We start from the raw sequence: 24,641 nt of genomic DNA, 5'->3' as shown, positions 1-24,641 counted from the left end.
AAATATTTTGTAGTAAGTAAAAATTACATGAAAATAATTTTTTGTCCACAAGTACAATAATTGCAAACATATATTACTCTCTGAAATAATATTTTATCCTAAAATACACATTAATTGCACCGAAAGTAAAATTAATGATGCTTTCACAAGTGCACTACTTGCAAATATTGTTTTATCCAAAATTGTACAGCAGATAAATAAAATTTTATGTAAAGGTACATTAGTTATAAATAAGATCGTCCAATATATTTTGCTTTCATGCACTATTCAAAAATATTCTTGCAACGTGCTCAAGAAATAAGTTTTATTTCAATCTCATTTAGTGAAAAAAAAATTAAAACGAAAACAAAATGCAAAAGGTGGCTTACAACAAATAGTGAACGATTTCAGTACCTTCTCAATTGATTTCTCAAAAGAGAATAAATGACAAACCGTTTTTAATTTTTCACATTCCATAATCAACGCTCAGTTAGGCGGTTCAGTGCATAATTATATGATTCCCATTTTAGTCTCAGAAGTTGTGCATTTGTGACAGAAAAACAAAATTATTTCCTAAGAAAATTTATCTCTTCCGAACAAATCGGAAATTTTCTCTTCTATTCAACATGGACTTTTAATTAGCTTTGTTCAGTAGTGTCTTCAGTTGTTAGTAATTTTCTCTTTCTTGCATTTTCTTTATGTCTTACTTCAAGGCTCATTATAAATTTTCTGTTTTATCCTCTTTCAGATAATTATCTAAAACTTGCAACTATATATCTAATTTATTTGACAAAGTTTCCCAATTGTGTTACACATTTTAAGCAGGCGAAACTGAATAGCTGTTAATAAGAAATATAAATCTTATTAGATGCTGCTCACGTTTGAGGAAAAAAAACACATTAGATTTCTAAAAAAGTAAAAGAGAAAATATTTTCTGTTATTCTTTCTTAGCTCTGGGCAAGAAAAATATAAATTATATAATTCTTAATTAATGATTATTTTTGTGCTCATTTGTGCATTATTATAACAATAATATCATCTATAACAGTACATCATTCATATTTATACACTTTGTTTTAAATCTTTCTTATCTCTTATACAATATTAAATTCAGAAATCTATTAAATTTTAATCCCCTAATTTCCATTAATATTTTATGATGTCTTATTGTAATATAACATATAATCCTCATTTGTTAGTTCTTATGGAGAGCTAACTATTCTATTGGATCATTATTTTTTATGATTCCGAAATAGCGATTGAGCTTGTCATAATCATAACGTGTACAGTCATGTTTTCTCGGGATTAAGAGAAAATAATTTTCATTTAATAACATTTGTAATATTTTGTGGATAGCAGAAAATAAAATATATCTAGTCCAAACGCCAGTATGCTTTGAAAGTAAGGGATTGAAATTAACTTTTCCGTTGAAGGTAATCTTTTATTTCCATTTTTCTGAAGCATTTTTCTATGAATACTAGGAGCTCCTGTAACTTTCAATGAATCGGTAATGGGCAGAGAAAAAGAATTCCAAGCAGGGCAATTAGGTCCTCTAAAGAGAATATCAACGCACTTGTCTCTGAATTACTATGCCTCTTAAAAATATTTAAAAAAAATAGCAATTACCTTTTACAGAAATATCCCGAATCGCCAGGATATTTATAATAGGGAAAAATTAAATTTCAGAAATTTAAATGAATTTGAACGTTTCTCTTATTCCAGTTTAGAAGCAAATCGAATATCCACCTAAAAGACTTTCTGTATTTAAATGATACCCAAAAATAACGTATTTGTGTATACTTTTGAACATATGCATGGAGTTTTCTGAGGAAACTGTCATTGACAAACATATAACAGAATGTTGTTCCCTATTACTGTGTTTACAATTATACTATTAAAATTTAGAGTTAGGCAATAAAACTGTCTCTTAGTGGAGCAAAAGGCATATAATATATAAAACATGTTACACACCTTTCACATTCGTATATCTCCTTATTGAATTCTTGTCCGGTAGGGGAAATGGATTTCTCGTAATATTCATTGAATAAAAGTTTGTGACATGTTCTTTAAAATATCTATCAATCATCATATGTCTCTTGTTTATTTATCTATTCTTCAATTGTTCAATATCAATTAGAATTCCCTTTTTTTCTCTCCATGGTTGCTAGACTGAACATATAAAGAACTTGATTAACCTTTTGAATCAACGGAAATCATCTTATGTACTACAAAGTTTGCTTACTTTCAATCTCAAAATATATAACTTAAATTAAAAATAATTGATTTTATGTATTCAATAATTTATTATTATTCTCTTTTTAAAATTTTATTTCCCATTTCAAAATACATTCAGATTACATATAATTCTGAAAAGGTATTTATTTTAAATCATTTTAGTTTATTCGAATATTTCAAATAATTATACATTTTATCTATTTCAATCTCTTTCTTTCCAGTTCCACGCCGTCTCCCCAGTACCGCAATCGATGCTTTGGCTAAAAATAACGAAGATGTACCAGTGTTCCTCTTAGTCATCATTTGTATTGCTGGAACCCTCCTCATCCTCATAAATGGAGCTATTGTGGCTTGTTATATGCAGCGAAAAAAGAAAAGGCAAACGCAAGGTATTTTTTTTTATGTATAAATTTTTTAAAACTATAATTTGAAATAACGAGTTCCTTTTTTCACGAAAAAAGGTGTTTCAGAGACATAAAAGTGTTAAATTTTTAGTCTCTAATGATATAAAAAAAAACTTATTCTGTACTTGGTTTGTGAATTTAAATAATTCTTTAATTCAACTATACTTATTTTGTTATATTATGTTATATAAATATAACTAATTTATTAATTTTAATTTTAAATTATATTAAAATAATTTTTTTTAAATAAAATACCAGATAAATAAAAATAAATATGATGATTACTGAACTTGAAAACTCTATATAATATTTTAGCTCATCATAATTTTAAAGTCTTTGAAACCGCCTAACTTATTTTTTTTCTTTATTATTTTTTGAAATATATTTCAATCCTTCTATTTTTAAATAACAACATTCCATTTTTTTTCTAAATATTACTATAAAAATTTATTTTTATAAGTAAAAAAAGAAAAGATTAACACATTTTCTTGCTTCTTCGTTTCTTTTTATCTCTAAATATAGGATTGATTCTATAATAAAACCATGTAATAAAATTTAAAAAATGTAAGTATAATTATAATTTTTTTAAATAAATTATTAGAACAAGCATTCCTTAGAGATTTTAAAAAGTGTTATTCCTTTTGAATAGAAATTCTAAGTATAAAAATTCGTAAGTTTCAAACCTTTTTCAATGGTATATTATTTACCTAAAGGTTTGTTACTGAATATTAAAACTAAACATTTTCTTTCATACTTTGTTTACTTTCTCTTTTTAGAAATATATCATATCCCCTATTTCCTTTTGTTTATTTTTGTAAAGAAAATAAAAACCGAGTTTTCATTTCTTCATCAAATAAACGTAGGTCATAAATAAGTAAAGATAATTTGGAATTGAGGCACATTTGAAAATATTTGCTCAGTTTATTTTTTTTAAATCAGTAATCAAGTTTCTTCCTTATTCCAAAAACTGATAAATAAATATTAAAAATATTTCTTTTCTTAAAATTCATTCTGCTAGACGTATTTTGTTTTTTGATATTTATTTAAATATTTATAAAGAATTAGCAAAACATAATTATGCCAACTAAGAAATTAAAAATTATCACATTAAAGGGAAAAAGGTGTGATTTAAAAATTCAATTTTAAACTTTTTAATCATATATAATTTTCACAAAATATCGCTCCAAAAATAAAAATTGAAAGATACTTATGCAATCTACTCTTTATTGCGAATGATTTTCATCTTGGTAAATTAATTTCAGATTTAAAAATTTAATTTTTTCTAAATCATTTGAAAGATTGATTCTAAGATTGAAAGAAAGAAATATTTTTTGATAAAACTATTATTATTATTATTTATTTATTATTATGAATTTACGAATTAATTATTAAAAATATATTTCAAGTATTTAAACTATTTTTAAGTAAAATTATTATTGTTATTTACTTATTACTGTGACTTTATGAATTAATTATTATTTGTCATAAATGAAAAACATTTCAAATATTTAAACGAAGGATGCCCCGAAAACTGCCATTAAATAACTATGACACAAAAAATATCCTTTAAAATTGCATGAAGCAAATCAGTAAATAAATTTTTTAAAGTTTTGGAAATTTTGGAATTTAAATCCTTATAATGTTTCCAGTGCTTTTTTTTCTATTATTATAACAGATTTTTACATGTAAATAATTTTTTTTCTTTAATAATACCTCTATAAATTGTCTTAATCCTAAATATTTGGCTTTTGACAGTAAAGCAACTTGCGACCACCTAAATGATTATATAAAAGGGTAATATGTTAGCTGCATATTTATTTTTTGAGAATAAAGTTACTACTCAGTTTAGCTGCGCTTATTCTAATAAGCCACTATTCCGCACAATCGGAAGAGGTTTGAAAATGATTAATGGTGCTTGAAATTCCGCAAAATAACTTTCTTGACTTATTAACTGCTAGACGGAAGTCTTCATAACAATTATCAGTATTTCAGAAATTATTTTAACAATAATATACTAAACAAATTATTAGGACGAAGAGGCAGCATTTGACTTTTTTTCCCAACCACCAATGAATATTTATTCCACATCTCACTGAATCTTTATTTTGAATATTTGAAACACAATATTTATTGCATGCGAGTAATTGACATTAAGGAGCTCTTGTTTTAAAATATATAAAAGAAAAGAAAGTATCTATTAATGTCACTCGAAAAGCTGTGCGGTGTTTACAACATTATTTATAGGTTTTATTATCATAAAACATGAAAAAAGTAGCATTAATGTTTGAATATTTCTCATGACAGACAGAATTTTTCATTTAAAAAACTCTAGATGAAAATTAATAGAGTTGAAACTCTAATATCCGAAGTTTTTAAAAAAACAGGAGCGGATGTAAAATCCATATTTTAAAGGAAAGACAATAATCGCAGTGCAAAGGAAAGTTGGATGTTTTATTTTTATGCATTTGAAAAATCTGAGTAAAAGCAGGATGCTGACTGCTTTTTGAAAAAAAAAAAAAAGGCGATGCATTCGGAAAGGTGGTTTTGTTTCGCTACAATATTCAAAAAGTGAAATTTCAATCTTGCATTGCATTGTGCTTTTCTTTCGATAAGTTCAACAAAGGAACGTATTCTATAAGTTCATCAAATGGATGTATTGCAGTAAAAAAATAATAAATAAATAAAAAAAAACGCTTACAATTGGTACAAGAAATTAGTAGATGGTGGTAGTATGCACATATGAAGGGAATACTACTGATCTTCCTAGAAAGACAGATGAAATTGTCAAAATTCTTTCCAATATAACTCTGTCTTTGAAGATACTTAAAAGACAGCATATATGTACCGACTATGTCTGATATTCCTCTGTCAAATCAAGAACTCAATCTTAAGAACTTATGAACACAATCTGCCATCTGTTGTCAGATTGAGTTCTTAAAGCATGACTTCAATAATTAATTTACTTCATATGTGATCAGCAGCAGATTTCCGAGATTCGACATTTGTTGCATAACAAATGGAACTCATATTGAATGCATAAATTATAATTTTGAACTTTCCATTATTCAGTGATATATTGTATCTATCTATAGTCATTAACTTTAAACAAATATTTTAAATCTGCTCCATCTTTCTAAATAACCCTGCTTGTTGATAATTATTTTGTAATAATCATTCAAGGTTAGAACATTTTTAACTGCCTCTGAATAATTTATTTGTTTATAAGTAAGTAACCAGTATTCAGGATAACTTATGAAATATATATCGAAAAGAAAACACTTATGAGTGAATGGTACTCACTTACAAGAGACAGATATGCGTCCACTCATGACCGAATATTAAAATTTATAATCCTAAAACATACATAAATTTTTATTGTATCACGCCCCCTTTAAGTTAAGCATAAACTATAAGGGGCAATCCATTCTCCCTTTAAGCATGTGTTACTTGTATGTAACAAATGTATGTCGCCGGCGTCCTGACCTAGGGATAGCGTGTCTTCCCCGTAATCTGGGCGTCACGGGTTCGAGTCCTGGTTCGGGCGTAGTTGTTCTCTACCTTGGGTTCAATCTGAGAGATGTATGAAAGTTCCCCCCCCCCCTGTAAAAAGGGGTTGTGCAAGCAAGTGTGTGAGGATCATCATCATATGAGTTGGAAGTCAGACATGCTCTCGTGTGCTCCGGAGTCTTTATCCTCAGAAGTTACTGAACCCGTTTTTCCGTGGTAACGCGGTCACGACATCATCATCATCAAATCCGTGTCGTTTTTCAATGTTGGTATTCATTGTGGCAGCTGATAAGATTGGCACCATACAATAAATACAAATACACCAATTCAGATTCTGCGCAGTGCCTTTTTGATACTTCTGTTTGCAACTCTAGTGATACGTAATTTTACTACATTTCAATTTCATACTATTTATTTGAATTTTGAAAATAATTCTTTGGTCACTATTATAAAAATAATTTTTTGAATAGTAGGAATAAGTATGGGTTTAATTTTAAAAAATCCGAGATTTATTTCTTAAAAACATAAATAAAGCTGTAGCGTTCTTTTTAAATTGAATTTTAATAAGAAGTTTTAACTCATTCGGAATTTAAATTTTTATACCTAAGTATATATCTCAGTTTAAAGATTTTTTTTTTTGAGAGTATGAACATTTTTATTTTAAAGAAAATAAGATCACATTATGTTTTTGCATCAGGTTTGATCTATTTTCTTTGAACAAAAAATTAAGAGTCTGAACTTATTATTTTTTTAAAAATTAAGTTTGTGAAGAAATAAATCTAAAATGTGTTCAACAAAAATATATGAAATTTTTTTACTATTGTATTTATTGATTAATTTTTTTTTCATTACTACCATCTCAATATCTTTACTAAGGAAAATGTTTCAAATTTTAAAAAAAAAATCAAAAGAATTTTCCCCCTTGCTAAGCATAGTTATTGCATTTAAAAACAATAACTGTGCTATGCTTATTAATGCATTAAGCATTTCTTTCTTTCGCCTTTTCTTCAATTTCAAAACATTCTATTCAATTATAAATTTTCGCATACTTCTATGTAACTATATTTACCTTTACTATTTTACATTTAAAATGTTACAGTAATGTCATGTATTTTAAGGGAAAAGCTTATTATATACTACGAAAATATTATCCAATCAACATATATCAAAAAGCAATAATTTAGTTTAGGAGAATTTTGAAAATAATCATTAAATAATTACGATTTCAAGTGCATGCTAGGCAAAGTTACAATTATTTAACATTTATTTCTTAAAACATATTCAATTTGATCCTTCTATTAAAACCTTGATGAAATTATTTCCATGATGGATCTTTAGTATTTTATATTTAAAACTTATTTGCTTAAAGAATTAACTCATTTTGAGTTTTAACTTAGCAGTTCATTAAAGGATTAAAGTCAATTCCATGAAAGTGCTTTTGCAATAAAATTGTTTTCATGCTTAAGCGAAAGTGAAAAAAAAAAAAAAACTTATTCTTCATCCAGACGCAAAACCATTTCCATAAAATTATTTATTTCAACCTTATTCAAATTCAATTACTTAAAAAGCCTCACTACCGATCTTAACCAGAGCTTTCACAGACAAAAAAAAAAGCTCAACTTCCAACGCCGCAACATTTTCCCCCCTCGACAAAACTAGAGATGAAAGAAAAAAAATAAGCAGTCAAATGCTCGATAAAAAAAAGCTTTAAACAATTTCTGTAGAAGGCATAGAGGATATTTTAACTCCCTCCTGCGTATCCCTAGCAAATCCTCCGTAATAGAATAAAATTCCTTGTATATTTTTATTTACCAATTCCTTGCCAAACCAACCCCTCTTCTTCTAGAATCCTAGTTCTCGGTGATTCATCGCTTATATTAGCATGATCTTGAATGATTCATAAGCAAAGGATTTAAATTGCTGCCCTTTCGCTAAAAAACACGCCAAAGAATAAAGTAGTGGGCCTTGGAATTCCATGCGAGGAATAAAGAAGACCGCTCTACAAGAGTTGGCATAATACCGCCGAAGTTTGGCAATTTTTTCCTTCTTTCGCCTTTCTTATAATTGCCTTTACTCGCATAGTAGTGCAAATCTGACTACTTAGAGATTCGAGTGAGTTGATTTGGCGCGTTTTAGTGCGAGTTTTTATTACTGATGGCTGTAATAAAGGTGGTATGAATGACAAAGGAACAGAGGGAAAGTACAGCATATTGGAGTAGTTAGTGGCCGTAAAAAAACATGATTCTCGAAAAACCAACGTGATATTTTTAGTAATCTCGCCTTTTACCGCGAGGATAGAAAAAGCCATAGAACTAAATTAAGTCGGATTTCTAGTTGTTGAGAGGGTACGTGTTCGTCAGATGAATAGAAAATTAACTTGCGAATATACTAGTAGATTCTTACGTGAGTAAAGTTGTATCTTGCGTGAGAAACATGGAACATCTGTTATTTCACGTGTTATTTATTTTTTCATGCTGATAGAATTCATAGGAAGATGCTCAAACATTTTATTGAGGATAAACTGAATACCTAATGAAATATTTCATGTTATAAATCAATAATTCATTTCAATATCATATTTAAATCTGATTTTCAAATTGCAAAGCTAATAATTAGGGCAAAAGACGAGGGCATAATTTGAGAAGGAAACGCTCTTGCAGTTAATGCCTTGATATTGGCATTAACTGCAAGAGCGTTAATATCCATTATATGTCATATATGGTGGTCATTAATTCTGCTATTTTGAGTTAACTACTTAAATTTCAAAAGTAAAACATTAGTTTGCTGATGTTGTTTATATATGAAAATTCAAAACTGCGAAGTTACACTTCTGTAATTTCTAAAAAGAAAGCAGTTCTAAAAAATTATTCGGCAATTTATATATCTGGTCTATGATACTCTGAAGCATTTCCCATTATATTTACTTAGTTTAATCCTTTCTAGGGCCGTGGGAAGTATGCTTCCCACAAAATTTGTCAATCTTTGTATGAAATTATGTAGGTTGGCATCAGTTCTGATAATTTTTTTTTAGGAAGACAGAAACTTAGATGCTTCAGCTCTTTATCTCACACAAAATGATGTGTCTTGATTTGTTATTTAATTATTAGTTAACAAAATTAATTAATTAATCAGATTAAATTTATCTAATAAGCTAAATGAATCACTTTTCTTATTCTAATTTTAAGCCTAAAAATATTTTAACATAATATGACTAGAAAAAAATGGCCCTTTAAAGAGTTAATATAATCAGTGAAAATATTTACAGTACGTCTGTCTTGAACTTTTTGCAATTTCTTGATTTGAATCCACTTACCAATAAGTCAAGGCTTTTTTTTTTTAATTTACACACTTAACTTGATTGTATAATCAATTAAGAAAAATTAATAATATTACGTAAACTAAATAGTATAAATACATTTCAATTTTTTAAAAGTTAGATTATACGTTTATTTGCATTGTAATGTTAAAAAATTTATATTTTCTTAAAATGTATATACGTACTGAAAAAAAAGTAAATTTTTAGTTCTTAAAAATTTATAAAGATTCTAATGTATGCTTTCTTTCCAAGTAGTGAATATAATTTCAAAATAATTTCGATGCCAAATGAACATGGAAATCTTGTTTCATTTCTTCACTAATTTGCGATATATATAAATAGATATATTCAAGAACAAAAATGACGTCTTTCGAATGTTATTACCAAGGATCAAAAAATAAGCGGAACAATTATAGAAAACAATACATTAACGACTATTTAAGAAGAATATAAAATATGAAATCTTATTTGTATATTAATATATAGTAATTATGGTAGTGTATTATTTTTAGTAATTATTTATAATGCATATAATATATAGTAATTTAAATCTGAAATAAGTAATAAAATGTGGTTAATTTATTAGATATTAAGAATAAAATTAAATTATTTAATGCAGAATACCTTTTTAAGGCATTTTTTACAAATAAATTTCTATGTCACAGAATTTAAATAACTCATATTTATTTTATTTCCTTATGACGTCTTATAAAATTTCTTAACATCTTAATATATAACTATTTTATTTATCATTAAAATTTATAGTTATCTAAACAAAGAAATTTTTGATGTCTGAGCACTTTTGTTGTATGCAATTAGGTATTAACTTGTTGTTTCGCTTTTTTGAACCTTTAATAGCAGCAATTTTTGAGACAAATGCTGAATTAATTTAGAAAAATGTGAATGTATGTCTGAGTATTATTGCTGTATGCAATTAAATATAAAATAAAGCTTTAACTTGACGCAGTGTTCTTATTCAAAAAAAGAAATTTAATAATAAAAGAGTTTCAGACATGCACTAAAAGCAACGACTTATTTTGTACGAATAATATAATACCAATGCTTGAGGATTAAGTTTAGCCTTGTTACATTAGAGTACACACTTAATATATTAATACATTTTTCCTTTCTTTTATATTTAAAGCAGTAAATTTGCATTTCAGTTTTATACTTTTTAGGTACTAATGAATTTTTAAATTTTAATATTTAAGTAATGCATTTGCTTTTAAAAGTTATATTTTTATAATAAATAATATATTTTTATTATTTTAAATAGCTTTTCCTTTTATGATAAATTTTTAAGTTATGAAGCAAACGCTATGACCTAAATGCAATTCAATAAAATCTAATAAGAACTGCAAATATTATTTATCATTTTTTGGTTATTTTTACCATATTTAAATAGTTTCATTTGAATTTGGGAAGATAATTTATTGCTTAAAAACAATTGCAGGAATTTTTCTCTTGTTTTGAAAAAGATTCAATTGAAAATTACATTATTTAATAATTGAAAGTAAATAGATTATTTCATCAAAATAAACAACCCTTAATTTAAAAAATAAGCATTCTCTATGGGTTGAAAGCCATGCCCCCAAAATATACACTTTTTTTTAAAGAATGTAATGTGATTTGACAGTCTGAAAACTTGTTTGTATCGATGCCGAAAGTTGAGCTTTCTATAAAATTTTGGACGAAATTTATCTGAGAGAAGCATGCTAAAATTGTGCTTTCACATGCTACCGCGTTTTGTGTTTACACGCAGTCTGTTTGTCTGACAGCATGTGAACACGATTGTTCAAAAATTACAGGGATAAATTAGAATGAAGGCTTGGTGCTAGAATCACAGTGGGTATTTTTTTTGAAATTTTTCTCTAAATACGTTAATGGTTGACTATCGTTCAGTTATTTTTTTCGTGTACGCGTAAATATTAAATGCTACAAACTAGAAAAAAGAAATTTTGTATATATCAAAAATGTAATTATGTATTAAATTTTGGACCAATTGATCAACATTACAATGTCCAAAATGTCACTTTTTCTTAAATATACAATACAGCAATGTACGGAACGCATCATTTTTTGAAAGTACAGATTTGTCACAAAACTGGTTCCTCTCAATTTAAAGACTTCAATTAAATTTATTGACGATTGGACCAAATTTCATATACTGACTGGGAAAGGCACAGAAGAGGCATTCCGAAGAAAAGAATTGCGTAGATCATCGATAAGAAAATTTTTGCACTGTCGGAGCAAAAATAGGTTAAAGCGCCAGAAAAGAATGGATTATTCAAAATTCCTTAACATTTGTATGATCAAATATACACACACAGAAAATAATTATAGGAAGTCTGAAATTAAAGAAAATAATTGCTTATTAATCAACATTAGAGCTCTCTAATTCACGTGCAATGTTTATGGAGCGCTAATCTACTTAACAGGAAGCTTCTGACATAGTTTCCACCTTTGTGTAATTCCTCTTTTCTTGATTTTTTTTAAGTATTCATGAGAAATTTGCTTCCATTCTGATTTTATCTGCACTTTCTCCCAAATAAGCAAGGTTATTTTTATGGTCATAATTTATACAAGCATATAAAGAGGGGGGGACTCTTAAATGATTCAAAGATTAAATGCTAGTTATATCAATCATTTTCTTCTCAATATATAAAGTAAGAACTAATGATAAATTATACAATCCAGGTGCTTTTAAATTATAACGCACATATTTTATTAAAAATACACCCAAAATACATTCAGATAATTCATATTAAATAAGAATTCCACTACAGAAATATAGGAAAATTATTTTTTTTAATTAATTGACGTGATACTAATGAATAGAGGTTCCAACTTGAAAACGACGCTGTTTTGATTTCTATAACTGTTTTTAGACAGAATATTATAAATCATCAAATTATCAATATGTTTATTTGGCACAAGCAAAACTACGTCACATTAAGTTAAACAAAAATGTAACTTGTTAAAATGATCAAGGGAGAGAGTTCCATTGAATATTCGGTAAATAAATAGAAAAAGTATCAATCATTCCTAAGTATAAGTGACTAAATATATCTAATGAGATGGTGTAATATACTTAACGAAGGCCAAAAGTTTATGACTTAGTATAACAAGAAAGTGCGACCATCTTCTGTTTGCCAAAAACTTGGTTTGGTATATCTAACGAAGGCCAGAAGCTAATGACTTAGTATAACAAGAAAGTGCGACCATTTTCTATTTGCAATAGTGGTATTGCATGTTATTGCAATTCTTAGACAACAAGAGCATTATAGCCAAATAGAATCAAAAGTCTGACTAAGAAGTAGAATAACCATTATAACAGATATACTAGAGGCAGAAATCTGACTAAACACCATATATAAAAAGCAGATTGTCTTCCACCCACGTTTTTGAATTTTTAGGCTATTAAACAATTAATACGGAATGTAACTTTTTTAAATATGACCTTCTTCTTTAATACGAGTGAATGATGTGACTTTAATTGAATAAGTCTATTATAAATTACTGTGTGTGCAAATTAAAAGGTGTAAATGCTTCGAAATAAAAACGCATTTGAAAATACTACTTTGGAATGAATGTCCAAAGAAAACAAATATTAATATTGTCAAAAGCGAGAGATTGAATGCTTTGATAAAAGAATTTGAATTTCACCACAGCATTAAAAACAAATTATGTGCCAAATTATTTTTTAAAAAATTATTAAAAATAAATTGAAATGTGTACTGAAATAAAATTTTGATATCATTAAAAACTGTATTTTTAAAACTTTAAAATAATGCAATAAAATTTTTGTAAGATAATTGTTTTGGAAAATTTGAACATAAATTTCCACTGGTAAGTCGTAGCAATTATTTACTTGGCAACAGCTAAGCTTATTTTAACGCTCGATTAAATTTTGCTGGGTACCTATTTCAATAATATCGATTTCTTTTACATATTCTTTCCTGTGACTGAATAGAATTTTTGCTTACATGGAGAATCCGAATAATATTTAGTAACTTCATCCATTAGCTAAGTGAAGCTTAAATCAAAAGATGCTGTAAAAACGTTCAAGGAAGAGTCTGAAACATTCGTGTGATGAGTTGCTTATATTTGATTATTGTCATTTGATAAAAATAATATGAATGATTTTTTTTTTTGTGTTACGTATGTTAACTTTATATAGATATAGATAAGTGATCAGATTTTAATATGCTTCGTTGCATTCCTTTTATTATTAGAATATTTAAAAACAAAAATAATCTGCTTCAATAATATTGTGTGCAGATGTAAATGCAAAGTAGTTCAGAGTTACAAGAGTAAATAAAACCAATAAAAATTCACAAAATTATTAAAATAAAAAGTAATATAAATAATATTTATTAAAGAGCTAAAACGGCTGAAATGTGAAACAAAATTGACCAGCTATTAAAAGTAGAGCCTGCAATAACTATTTCTTGAAGTTGCAGAATACCCAAATGCATCGCTAGAATTACCTAAAAACGACCTCTATCATTAATTTATTCACGGAATGCAATTTATTCATTTCATTAAGATTTTTTACATTTTGTTTTTTTATTAATTGATAAGGAAATTGCCTTTTTGATAACATTGAATCTTAAAATGTATTTTGACAAAGCCTTTTTCCATCATTTCAGATTTAAGGAATTTCGTCACTCGAAACTGCAAGAATTGAAAATTATTTTTAAGATATTCTAATTAATTTTAAATGTGATTTAGGTTTTTTTTAAATATAAGGAACCTATAAATATCCATTAATACGATTTTAGTAAAAAAATAAAAAGGATAAATTTATTTTGAAAAATAATTAAAAGGTGAAATAGAAGTTGTCGCACCACCCCTCAAAGGGTTAACGTTTTTTTTTAATTAAATTATTTATTTCATTATAGCCCGCGTATGTTTTAATATAGATTAAATAATATTACATTATGTATTGTATATTATATATATATATATATATATATATATAACATTGCATTGTATATGTATATTAAATTGCAAATTGTTCACATTGTAATATATATTAAATAGTTTTGCAAAATTATTTAATATACAATATTATAATATAGTGAAATTTTAAAGAGAGTGCAAATTGAATTTAAGATTTATTTATTTTAAAAATCTAACATTTCTTTTCTCGGCATGTACCTGCATTTTATGTGCGTCAAGTTTTTAATATTTCCGTTTCGAAATCCGAAATGTAGTTTTCTTGTTTGCAATTTTATAATTTTGAATCATTTTATGTATAATTTTTTTGTATTAAAATCCATTTATTTTGTTGTACTGCATAGGACATTTAGTAAATAGGAGCTCATTGAAAATAATTTGTTAAATTTAATTATATAGATTATTTTTCTTAACATAAATTTTATAAAATGTTTATTAAGTTTTCTTATTTATTAAAATTTTGAACTTAAGTACTTACAGTTCTTAAATTTTTAATTAGTCTGTGGACGTTTCAGGAATGATAATCAGCAACATTATAAATTATTGTCAGATAGCTGCTTTTTTTAAATACATGATTTTAATAGATGTTTCTGGAATTTACACATTCTTTAAATCACTGAATAAATAAAAATTCCTTAAATTTTATATAAGGTAAGACGGAAAGATAATAAAAAGTTTTCAGAGTGTGCATGAAAAAAAAAACACTACTTATTTCAGACCAGGCGTCATTATTTTAATCGCTAATATCTGAGACGCTTTTCCTTCTCTTATTCTTAATTTCTTTTGGACCGAATCCTCCCGATATACTTTCAACCCATATTACTCACATTAATTAGTTTCCTCGAAAACAAACCGAAACATATTCTTTTTCTTTAACAAAGAAAAACTTTTGCAATATAAACCACGCTGCAACAGAAAACAATATTCTTAAGAAAGAATTTTTAATATGAAAAGAGCTCTTCCACGCGATGGTGCATATTCCATTACGCCAACCAAAAGCTGAAGAAGCAGCAGCATAAAATGTTTCTACTATTACCATCTTCATAACAATAGGAGCAATAAATCGCTTGTTTTGCAATTTCTGAAACAATAAGTTGCGGAATCGGCTTGCATTTGCGGTTTAATGTAGAAGAAAATTGGCTGCAAATAAATTACTTTAACGTATTTCATGGCTACCACTTGTTTCTGAAATGTGAATGGGAAACAATAGATAAAAAAACTGTTGAAATGAAGACACATGTTACAAAATAAATCCAGATTGTTTGGTGTAATGGTGAATGGTGATACATTGTTCGTATTTAAAATATATTACTTTCATTATAATGTTTTAAAAAAGAAAAGAAACAAGCGTAATTTAACTTATTTGAATTTCAGTTTGTGTATTTTATGTTTAAATGTGCTAGGTAGATGATGATGATTGTAAATTTTAACTGTCTCTAGATTTCTATGTCGAAATTCGAATAGGAATTGCTAATAATCTACATGCTTCATGCTGTAATAAATAGAAGAGAATATTTATTTTAAAAAGTGGAATATTTTGTTATATTCTTAAGATATAAAATAATTTAACTTAAAATTTCACCTTTATGTATTAAAAATAAGGCGAGAGACACTTTTTTTCCGATTGCTATTTGCTTTATTATCGATTGTTTTACTTTTAAATTTGCCGGCGTCCTGGCATAGGGGTAGCGCGGCTTCCCCGTGATCTGGGCGTCCCGGGTTCGAGTCCCGGTTTGGGCATGGTTGTTCTTCTGTTGTTCTATCTGTGAGATGTGTGAATGTGCCCTCCTGTAAAAAGGGGTTGTGCAAGCGAATGAATAATGCGTGAGTGGCAAAGTCGTACTCTTGGCCCTAGTTGGCGCTGCTATAAAAAATAAGAGACGTCCCCCTCAGGCTTAAATCGCTGTCTTCGTAACAGCGGGCTTGTCAGTGGCAAGTGCCATAAGAAACAAACAAACAAACAACAAACTTTTAAATTTATTATTCTAATTCTACATACTACAATCTAAATTTTTCATTTCCTAAAAGTTTATTCTGAAAAATTTTAAAACCTACTATCATTTTGAAACTGAATACTATAGTATTGAAACTCATTTTTTAAAGAAAAAATATTTTATTCAATAGAAATTTAATAGAATGTTAATTTTTTCAATAACCTTTCACAACCTTTGGAAAATATCATACTTACACATAATTTACTTTTATAAATAAAATAGCTTTAATATTTAAACATATTCGATCTCAGGTTTTTTCACGAATAAACTTCATCTTCATATTTTTTACTCATTATATTTTATTATTATATTAAATGCCACAGCGTTCATTTCACAAATAATAATAAAGTAAAATTTTAATTCGTGCACTCGAAGTTATTCCAGTCAGACTCGGAATTACATGCGTCTTCTACCTCGCTGTTTACAACGTTCATTAAATGGCAGAAAAAGATGAACCCAATAGTTTTTTAACATTATCACCCATATTGACAATCTTACAATCAAGAAGTTTTGAGCCGGCGTCCTGGCATAGGGGTAGCGCGTCTTCCCTGTGATCTGGACGTCCCGGGTTCGAGTCTCGGTTTGGGCATGGTTGTTCTTCCTGTTCTATATGTGAGATGTGTGAATGTGCCCTCCTGTAAAAAGGGGTTGTGCAAGCGAATGAGAGATGCGTGAGTTGTCAAGTCTTACTCTTGGCCCAAGATGGCTCTACGATAAAAACAAGAGGCGCTCCCCCACCTGCTTAAATCGGCTGTCTTCAAAAACAGCGGGTTTGTCCGTGGTAAGTGCCATAAGAAACAACAACAACAACAGAAGTTTTGAGCAAAACGAAATCAATAAATTGATGGTAAATGCATCTGCGTATGTTATCCAAAATTGAATTGCGTAGTGCCTTAAACTGTTTTCTCAAACCACTTTTTTTTTCAATAAATGCATAATGATTTCAAAATGAAATTGACTGATGATTTGATATAAATAATTTGAACATCAGTTTATCCAATACGAATTTACTGGGCATAGTCATGGAATTAAAGAGTTAGTTTTAATATATTTACATGCATTTATTTAAAATAAATATATCTACATATATTTATTTATAAATAAATGTATGTATAATGCATAATATTATACTAAATGTATACATTTATGTATATACATTTATAAATGTATACATTTATGTATATACATTTATAAATGTATACATTTATGTATATACATTTATAAATGTATACATGTATGTATATACATTTATAAATGTATACATTTATGTATATACATTTATAAATGTATACATGTATGTATATACATTTATTTATAAATGTATATGCTATATTTGCTTATATCAATGAATACATGTATTGTTTCCTACATGTTTCCTTTCTATATGCTTTGATCCTGCATATATTTCTGAATGCAATTCTACATGTATCTTTAAATACATACAATGGGTAAAAAACGTTTCCGTATGGAAGACTAAAATAAAAATAAACTAGCATAATTTCTAATCTTTGTTTTTTATCTTTATAAACTACTTATATATCGTTATTACGAGTCTTTAAAAGGGAGTTTCATAATAAATTTCCCTTTTTTACAAAACTCAGCAAGTTCGTTTGCAATTTTTAAGATAAATGACGAAGTATCATGCAACAAAAAGTTTCCATACGTAATATGCAAATTCCTCCTGACGTGCTCTACAACTAATCCACAGTAAATATTCGAAGTTTGATGGTTTGTCAGAGTGAAGAATACGACATGACAACAGTTGTTTAATTCCAATGTTTCGTTGTCGTCTTAAAATGGAAATTCAGAAATCCATTTGAGAGTTAGTGATTCGGTTGCGAAAAAATGGATTATTTATGAAAAAAATCAGTGAAATGATTTACAAACCAAAGTCTACAGTGCAGTATATTATTAAAAGATACAGTAATGTGTAAAAATTTGAGGATAGAAATCAATCCGGATGAACTCCGAAATTAAATAGCTTGCATAAAAGAAATATCATGTGTAAGGTGCAAGATAATCCCTCGGATTAGTGTATTTCAACTTGTAACTGATTTAATGGCTAATTACAACATTAAATTCGCATCTTAAATTGTGAGAAATGTCATTTAAAAAAAAGGTTATAATGGATGTGGGGTCCGTAAGAAACCTGTTACAAGTCTCTGCTACAGAAAAAGAGTCTCGAGTTTACAAAGAAGCATATAAGCAAGCCTCTATCTTTTTGAGAATCGGTGCTTTTTAGTGATGAATCAAAATTTAATATCTGTGGGTCAGATGGTCGAGTTATGATCTGGAGGGAATCAAAACAGCATATATAACTTAAGAACTTATGTGGAACTGTGAAGCACGGTGATGGTTGGAACATGGTATGAGGGTATATAAGTGCTGCTGGTGTCGGTAATTTATGTATTTTAGACGAAATATGGATAGGTACATGCATCTTGACATTCTAAAACAAAATACTTTAACCAATGCAGAAAAACTGTCCCTTCGAATGGACTTTACTTTTCAACAGGACAACGATCCTAGGCACACCTCCAAGATTTGTCAAGATTAATGTCTCTATCATGTTAAGAAACAGCTTCATAGCCCTCCCCAGTCTCCCGATTTAGTCCTTATAATACATTTATTGGAAGAAATCGGTCGTGAACTAAAAAAATATGACATAAAAAACAAGGTTGAACTCAAAAGGGTCATTCAAGACATTTGGAGTAGTATTTCTCCAGAAACAACAAAAAAATCTGATGGGGGTTATGCCACAACATTTGAGAGAAGAGAAAAAGGCCAAAGGAAGGCCTTTCGATCATTAAATGCAAGTTGGTCAGCATAAAAAAAGGTTTTTCATGTACTATGTAAATACCGTACGGAAACATTTTTTGTTCCTTATTACTGGCATTTTTTTATTCTTTCAATTAAAGTATTTAATTTTCTTCATATTTTCTCCTTTATAATATTCATAAATAATAAAGGAAATTGTGTTAAACCAATTTGAAAATTTTCATTTTCGTAACAAAATATTTTGTGCCAAAAATTAAACTTTTATTAACAGTCATAGCTGCATACGGAAACTTTTTTTACCAATTGTATATCGTTGGTACATTTATCAATGAAAACATGATATTTTCTACATGTATCAATCAGCATATTATTCTGCAACTATCGATGACTACAGAGAATGATTATATACGTGTATTATGAATATATGTATAGTATCATATAAAAATTTCATCAATGAATACATATAATATTTTTTACTACAGGAATTAATGAATACATGTATTATTTATTCAAGTATCTATCTATCTATCTATCTATATATATATATATATATATATATATATATATATATATATATATATATATATATATATATATATATATATTTGTATCTGTCAGCGAATATATGCTTCTACATTCATCATTAATTGCATGTAATATTTTCACGTTTATTTACAAATACATTTATTTTTATATGTGACATTGAATACATGTAGTGTTTTTCATATATTTACGAATTCATGTATTGATTACTCGAACATCTTCCTTAGATACTCAAGAAATATTAATTTAAACAAGAAAAAAAAATAAAAAAACCAATTTTTATTCTCATCAAAAAATTTTCTGTTTTTTTTTTTATTTTAGGGTATCCCGTCTCCGAAGCTAAGGGTCCACCATACGATTCGAGTATGTATTCTAGGGATAAGTACCATGACACTATAAATGGTGAAGCACTAAGAAGCCCCTTGAATGATGTGGAAGAGACATTTCACGAAGACATACTAATGAAAGAAATAATGGTAAAATAACGATGATCTATAAATCATTAATCTTAAAAAGTCTATATTTATTTTATACAAGATTTAAAATTTCTTTCAATCAGTCTAGTGTTTATCTTATTAAATGCAACAGAAGCATTTTTCTTTAAAACTCAGATTCCTTAACAAATATTGTTTGTTTTTTTGCATAAAATTATAAAAGTTACCTTAAAATATAATAAAATTTCATTAAAAATGGCTTATAATTTAAGTTCTTTAATTAATAAAATTTTATAAAACGATAAATATAGGGTTAAAATTTTACGAAAAAATTAATATAAAAAAATTAGAATAAGTGCACACGCATTCTTCCATATAATTAATTAATTGCATTCCTTCAATTCCAAAAAGCTATCAATATATACAGGTTTATTTTTATTTTGTACATGTATACATATACAAGTAATAAATGTAAATTATTTGAATTCTAATTAATTGATATATTTTCTATTAGTAATTTGCTTTACAATTCGACATGGTTTTCCCATATTTCTCATATTCTAATATTCGTAATTTTAATACGTTAAGCTGCAGCAATGCAATGAAAAACAATGCCTAAAGGAAACGATTGTTCAGCTAGATCTGGCAGATTCCTGTTTTGAATGATTTCTGAATCCATCCCCTCTGTGTAGTGTTTTCCCCCCTGCTTTCAGCCTTGTGGGAAAAATGTATCTCCTGATATTGGTTTCAATAAACAACTTTTAAAAGAAGATAAAAATTGCACTTTTTAACCTTTTGTACTTTTTAATTGTATTTTTATAGTACTTTTTTTCAGCTGATAAGATGCAGCTTATTAAATTATTACCATTAATAAGATAGTCAAATAGGTGGCTATCAAAACGAGTAGCTTTATGTTAAGTGGAAGAAGTTGATTTTCCTTGTATTTATATCATCTGTGATAATTTAGGTTTGCACTAAAACCTTTTCTGTACCGAATAATAAATCACCAAATTATGTGAACCCTTTCTAGGGCCGTGGGAAGTATGCTTCCCACCAAATTTATCAATCTTTGTATGAAATTATGTAGGTTGTCTTAAGTTCTGACAAATTTTTTTAGAAAGACAGAAACTTAGATATTTCAGTTCTTTATCTCACACAAAATGATGTTTTTTGATTTGTTACTTAATTATTAATTATTCGAATTAATTAATTAATCAAATTAAATTTATCTAATAAGCTAAATAAATCCTTTTTCTTATTCTAATTTCAAGCCTAATATGACAAGAAAAAAATGGCCATTTAAAGAGTTAATTAATCTTGACTACAGATGTGATTCCAAATCAACTCATTGCTTGTGGTTTTACCATAAATATATTTCATACATGTAGAAAATAATAAAATAATTTATAGTTTCTGTAGCAATTTTGTTGATTGATTTGTCTTAAGAAAATATTCAAAGCCAGCATATTAATAAGATTGAACTTTGCTTATATACCCTAAAATAATAACTTGTGATTGCTCATTTGCAAAAATAATACTGTAACTACCAAAATATTTCTAACTACAGCGAAAGATCGGGGACTTGAATAAATCATTTACATTCAAAGGATTTCATATTAATCCAGTTTCAAAATATAAATAATAATTTTAAATCCATGTTTCATATAATTTTTCCTTTTTTTTTATGTCTGAAGCATAACAATCTTTGTATGTGTATATATTATATATAAGACATAAAATTGTATAAAATACTCTATTTCTTACATTACAGAAACAGGAAGCTGAACCAAGCAAAAGCTCAAAAATTGAACCTAAAGTTCCACCTCGTAAGTAAATTAATCTATATTTTTTTTTAGATGCTTCATAGTAAGTAGCTCTAGATAATCAAATATTACAAATACCGTAAACATATGCATATAAAGGATATTCATTAAGTTTGCGAAGATAAAAAAAATCAATAAAAAAGTATGGCAAATAAAGACATACTTCTTTTTTATATTTTGAACTTTATTCCAAACAGTTTATTTTCCAAGATGTCAATACACCTCAACGTATATATTTCAAAACTCAGAGCATATCTATGCGATATTCAATTGCGCTTCAGATATTCGACACCACATCGATTATTACCAATGATATATCATCCATTATTCTTCCCTTTAATATGTCCATTTCGGAGGCTAGTGTTGCCGTGTGAGTATTGTCTTTGACATACTCACAGAGAAAAAAATCTAACGGAGTTACGGCCAGAAAATGTGAGATCATGCTTTAGGATATTCCCTTCCAAACAATCGGCTGGAAAACATTGAATCGAGGATTTTATAATCAGGAATTACCCAATGTGGCGGAGCACCATCTTGTTGATAAATTGTTTGGCATTCTTCTAATTGAAGCGCTACGAACAACTGCAGCATATCCAAATAAATAGTTCCTGTAACGGAAGATTCCAAAGATATCTGTCTTCAAAAAAATATCTCAAAAACTCTAATTTAAACTATTTTAAAATTTAAAAAAAAACTTTATATGTACATCAACACCATTTCTGTACAATTTCTTACTGATTTTAATAAAGTTTTAAATTTTAATTTGATGCACAATCTGTAACAGAGCTTACACTGTCATAATGAAATTCAGACTAATTTTATTATAATGTGGAACAATGCAGTCAGTCGCTTGCTTTCACAAAAAAAAACTATTGTTTTACGTTAATATCTAATTAGAATTTCCACTTCTTTTATTCCTTAATTATATCTCTTTTTCATTTCATACGCAGTAATTTAGTGTAGATGTTTTCATCAATTTCACATTTTTCACCTTATCAAATAATAAAATTTTACAATATTAATAGTTTTTTATTCATTACTTGTAGTTTAACAATATGAAAAGTCTATATCTCAAGTAAACAAATTGATCGCCACAGGTAATTAGTAAAATATTGAAATTGCGGATGAAAAGTCATTCATGTTTATATCAATGTATTTGCATTAGCAAGCTTCAATATAAGCAGTGACTAAAAATAGCTTATGGTTTTATGATGATTAGAAATAGGAAAATTGCTGCAGGTTAAAAGGATTAATTATTATAAGTTTGCATACATATGCAATTTTTTTTAATAAACCGATTCCTTTATTTATTTATTTTTTTGAGTATAAAAAAAATCTAAAAATTTCTAAATACATTCTTCTTTGCATAACGCTTTATAATAACGATAAATCATTTTTAGCTCGAATTTAGCTTGAAATTCCCTGCCATGTCTCCAATCTCATTAAGTATATATGATCGAAAAGCAGAAAAAAAAATTTAAAAGAACTTCGACGGGATTTAAATACTAAACTACTCTGCGCACCACATCTAAAAAGTACTTTCAAACTTCATGATTAAAAACCTCAACGAAAAGATAATTAAAATTTCTTCCACAAGAGGTGTTCCTTTGTGATTTTAAAGCGATGTCAAATTCTTTGTGATCGTATAAAAGAGAATTTTCAAAGCCTAAGCCATTTATATGCAAATTACTGCAGATTAACAGCTCTGGGAATATCTTCCTCGAAAGATTATGAAATAGAAAAATAATAATAATGAGGGAAAAAAATCCATTTCATGATCCACAAAATCTTTTCAGCGGTTGAAACCAATGCGAAAAAGGAGCTTTTTCGGGTTTTATCGAATAAATTATTAATTTTTATTGTACTTTTAACACTTTGTTTCGTTTCGTTCGAAGAATGATAGAATATTTTTAACAAAAGAAATGCATCTCTAGAGTAGAGGTCTATTAGCTTATATTTAGGCACGAAAAAAAAAGTGATACATTGTTTTGTTCGGAATTCAAATAATAGAATTTTTATTTTCATAGAGCTTTGTTAAATATAGTTTATTAGAATAATTTTACTCATACTTTTTTTTTTACACTCAAGTGGAAATAAGCAAATATTTTGTTTTATTTTTGCAATAAATAAAAATTTTACTGATTATTTACTTTTTAAAATATTTATTTCCAATTATTTCTTTAATTTAAATTAATTTTCTTTTTGCTTTAGAGATAGTTTGTATGTATGTGGTATGCTTAACTATATATTTAATAACATTAAAAAGAAAATGAGTTTATTTTGCTTCTAAATATGCTATGTAATTAAAAATATATTCATAATTTTACTTCATCAGTAATTGGTACATTTTCTTGTATATTCTTTTTTTTTTTTTTTGTTCAATTTAATGAAAATTATTTTGGTACTGTTTTGTTTATTTATTTAATTCTTTTCATGTTTCTAACTAAATTATTAGTTCTTTTTACATTAAAATAACGATAAAAAATGAGTACTGAATTAATCTTAATTTCAGATGTTAGTAGATATTCATTTACTGAAAAATAACATGAAAATCATAAAAAAAAAGTTAATGCAATTAAAAAACAATTCGAAAATAATATTCATCGTCTCAATTCGTTATTCTTATTAAGGATGTTTATCTTTTAAAGTAAATAGCCTTTTCTCCA

General features: G+C 27.2%; 1 protein-coding gene across 1 annotated transcript in view; it reads left to right on the top strand.

Moving 5' to 3' along the window:
• The window catches only part of LOC129968147 (nephrin-like), a 494,644-nt gene that overhangs the window by 458,043 nt on the left and 11,960 nt on the right, over positions 1-24,641 (top strand). Inside the window, exons 18-20 of the mRNA XM_056081964.1 lie at positions 2,436-2,603; positions 20,040-20,194; positions 21,924-21,978. Of these exons, the coding sequence (XP_055937939.1) occupies positions 2,436-2,603; positions 20,040-20,194; positions 21,924-21,978 (378 nt within the window). The remainder of the gene's footprint in view (positions 1-2,435; positions 2,604-20,039; positions 20,195-21,923; positions 21,979-24,641) is intronic.

This window comes from Argiope bruennichi, chromosome 5 (assembly GCF_947563725.1).
Source record: "Argiope bruennichi chromosome 5, qqArgBrue1.1, whole genome shotgun sequence".
NCBI classification, from domain to species: Eukaryota; Metazoa; Arthropoda; class Arachnida; order Araneae; family Araneidae; genus Argiope; species Argiope bruennichi.
This window is presented reverse-complemented; position numbering and strand designations above follow the sequence as displayed.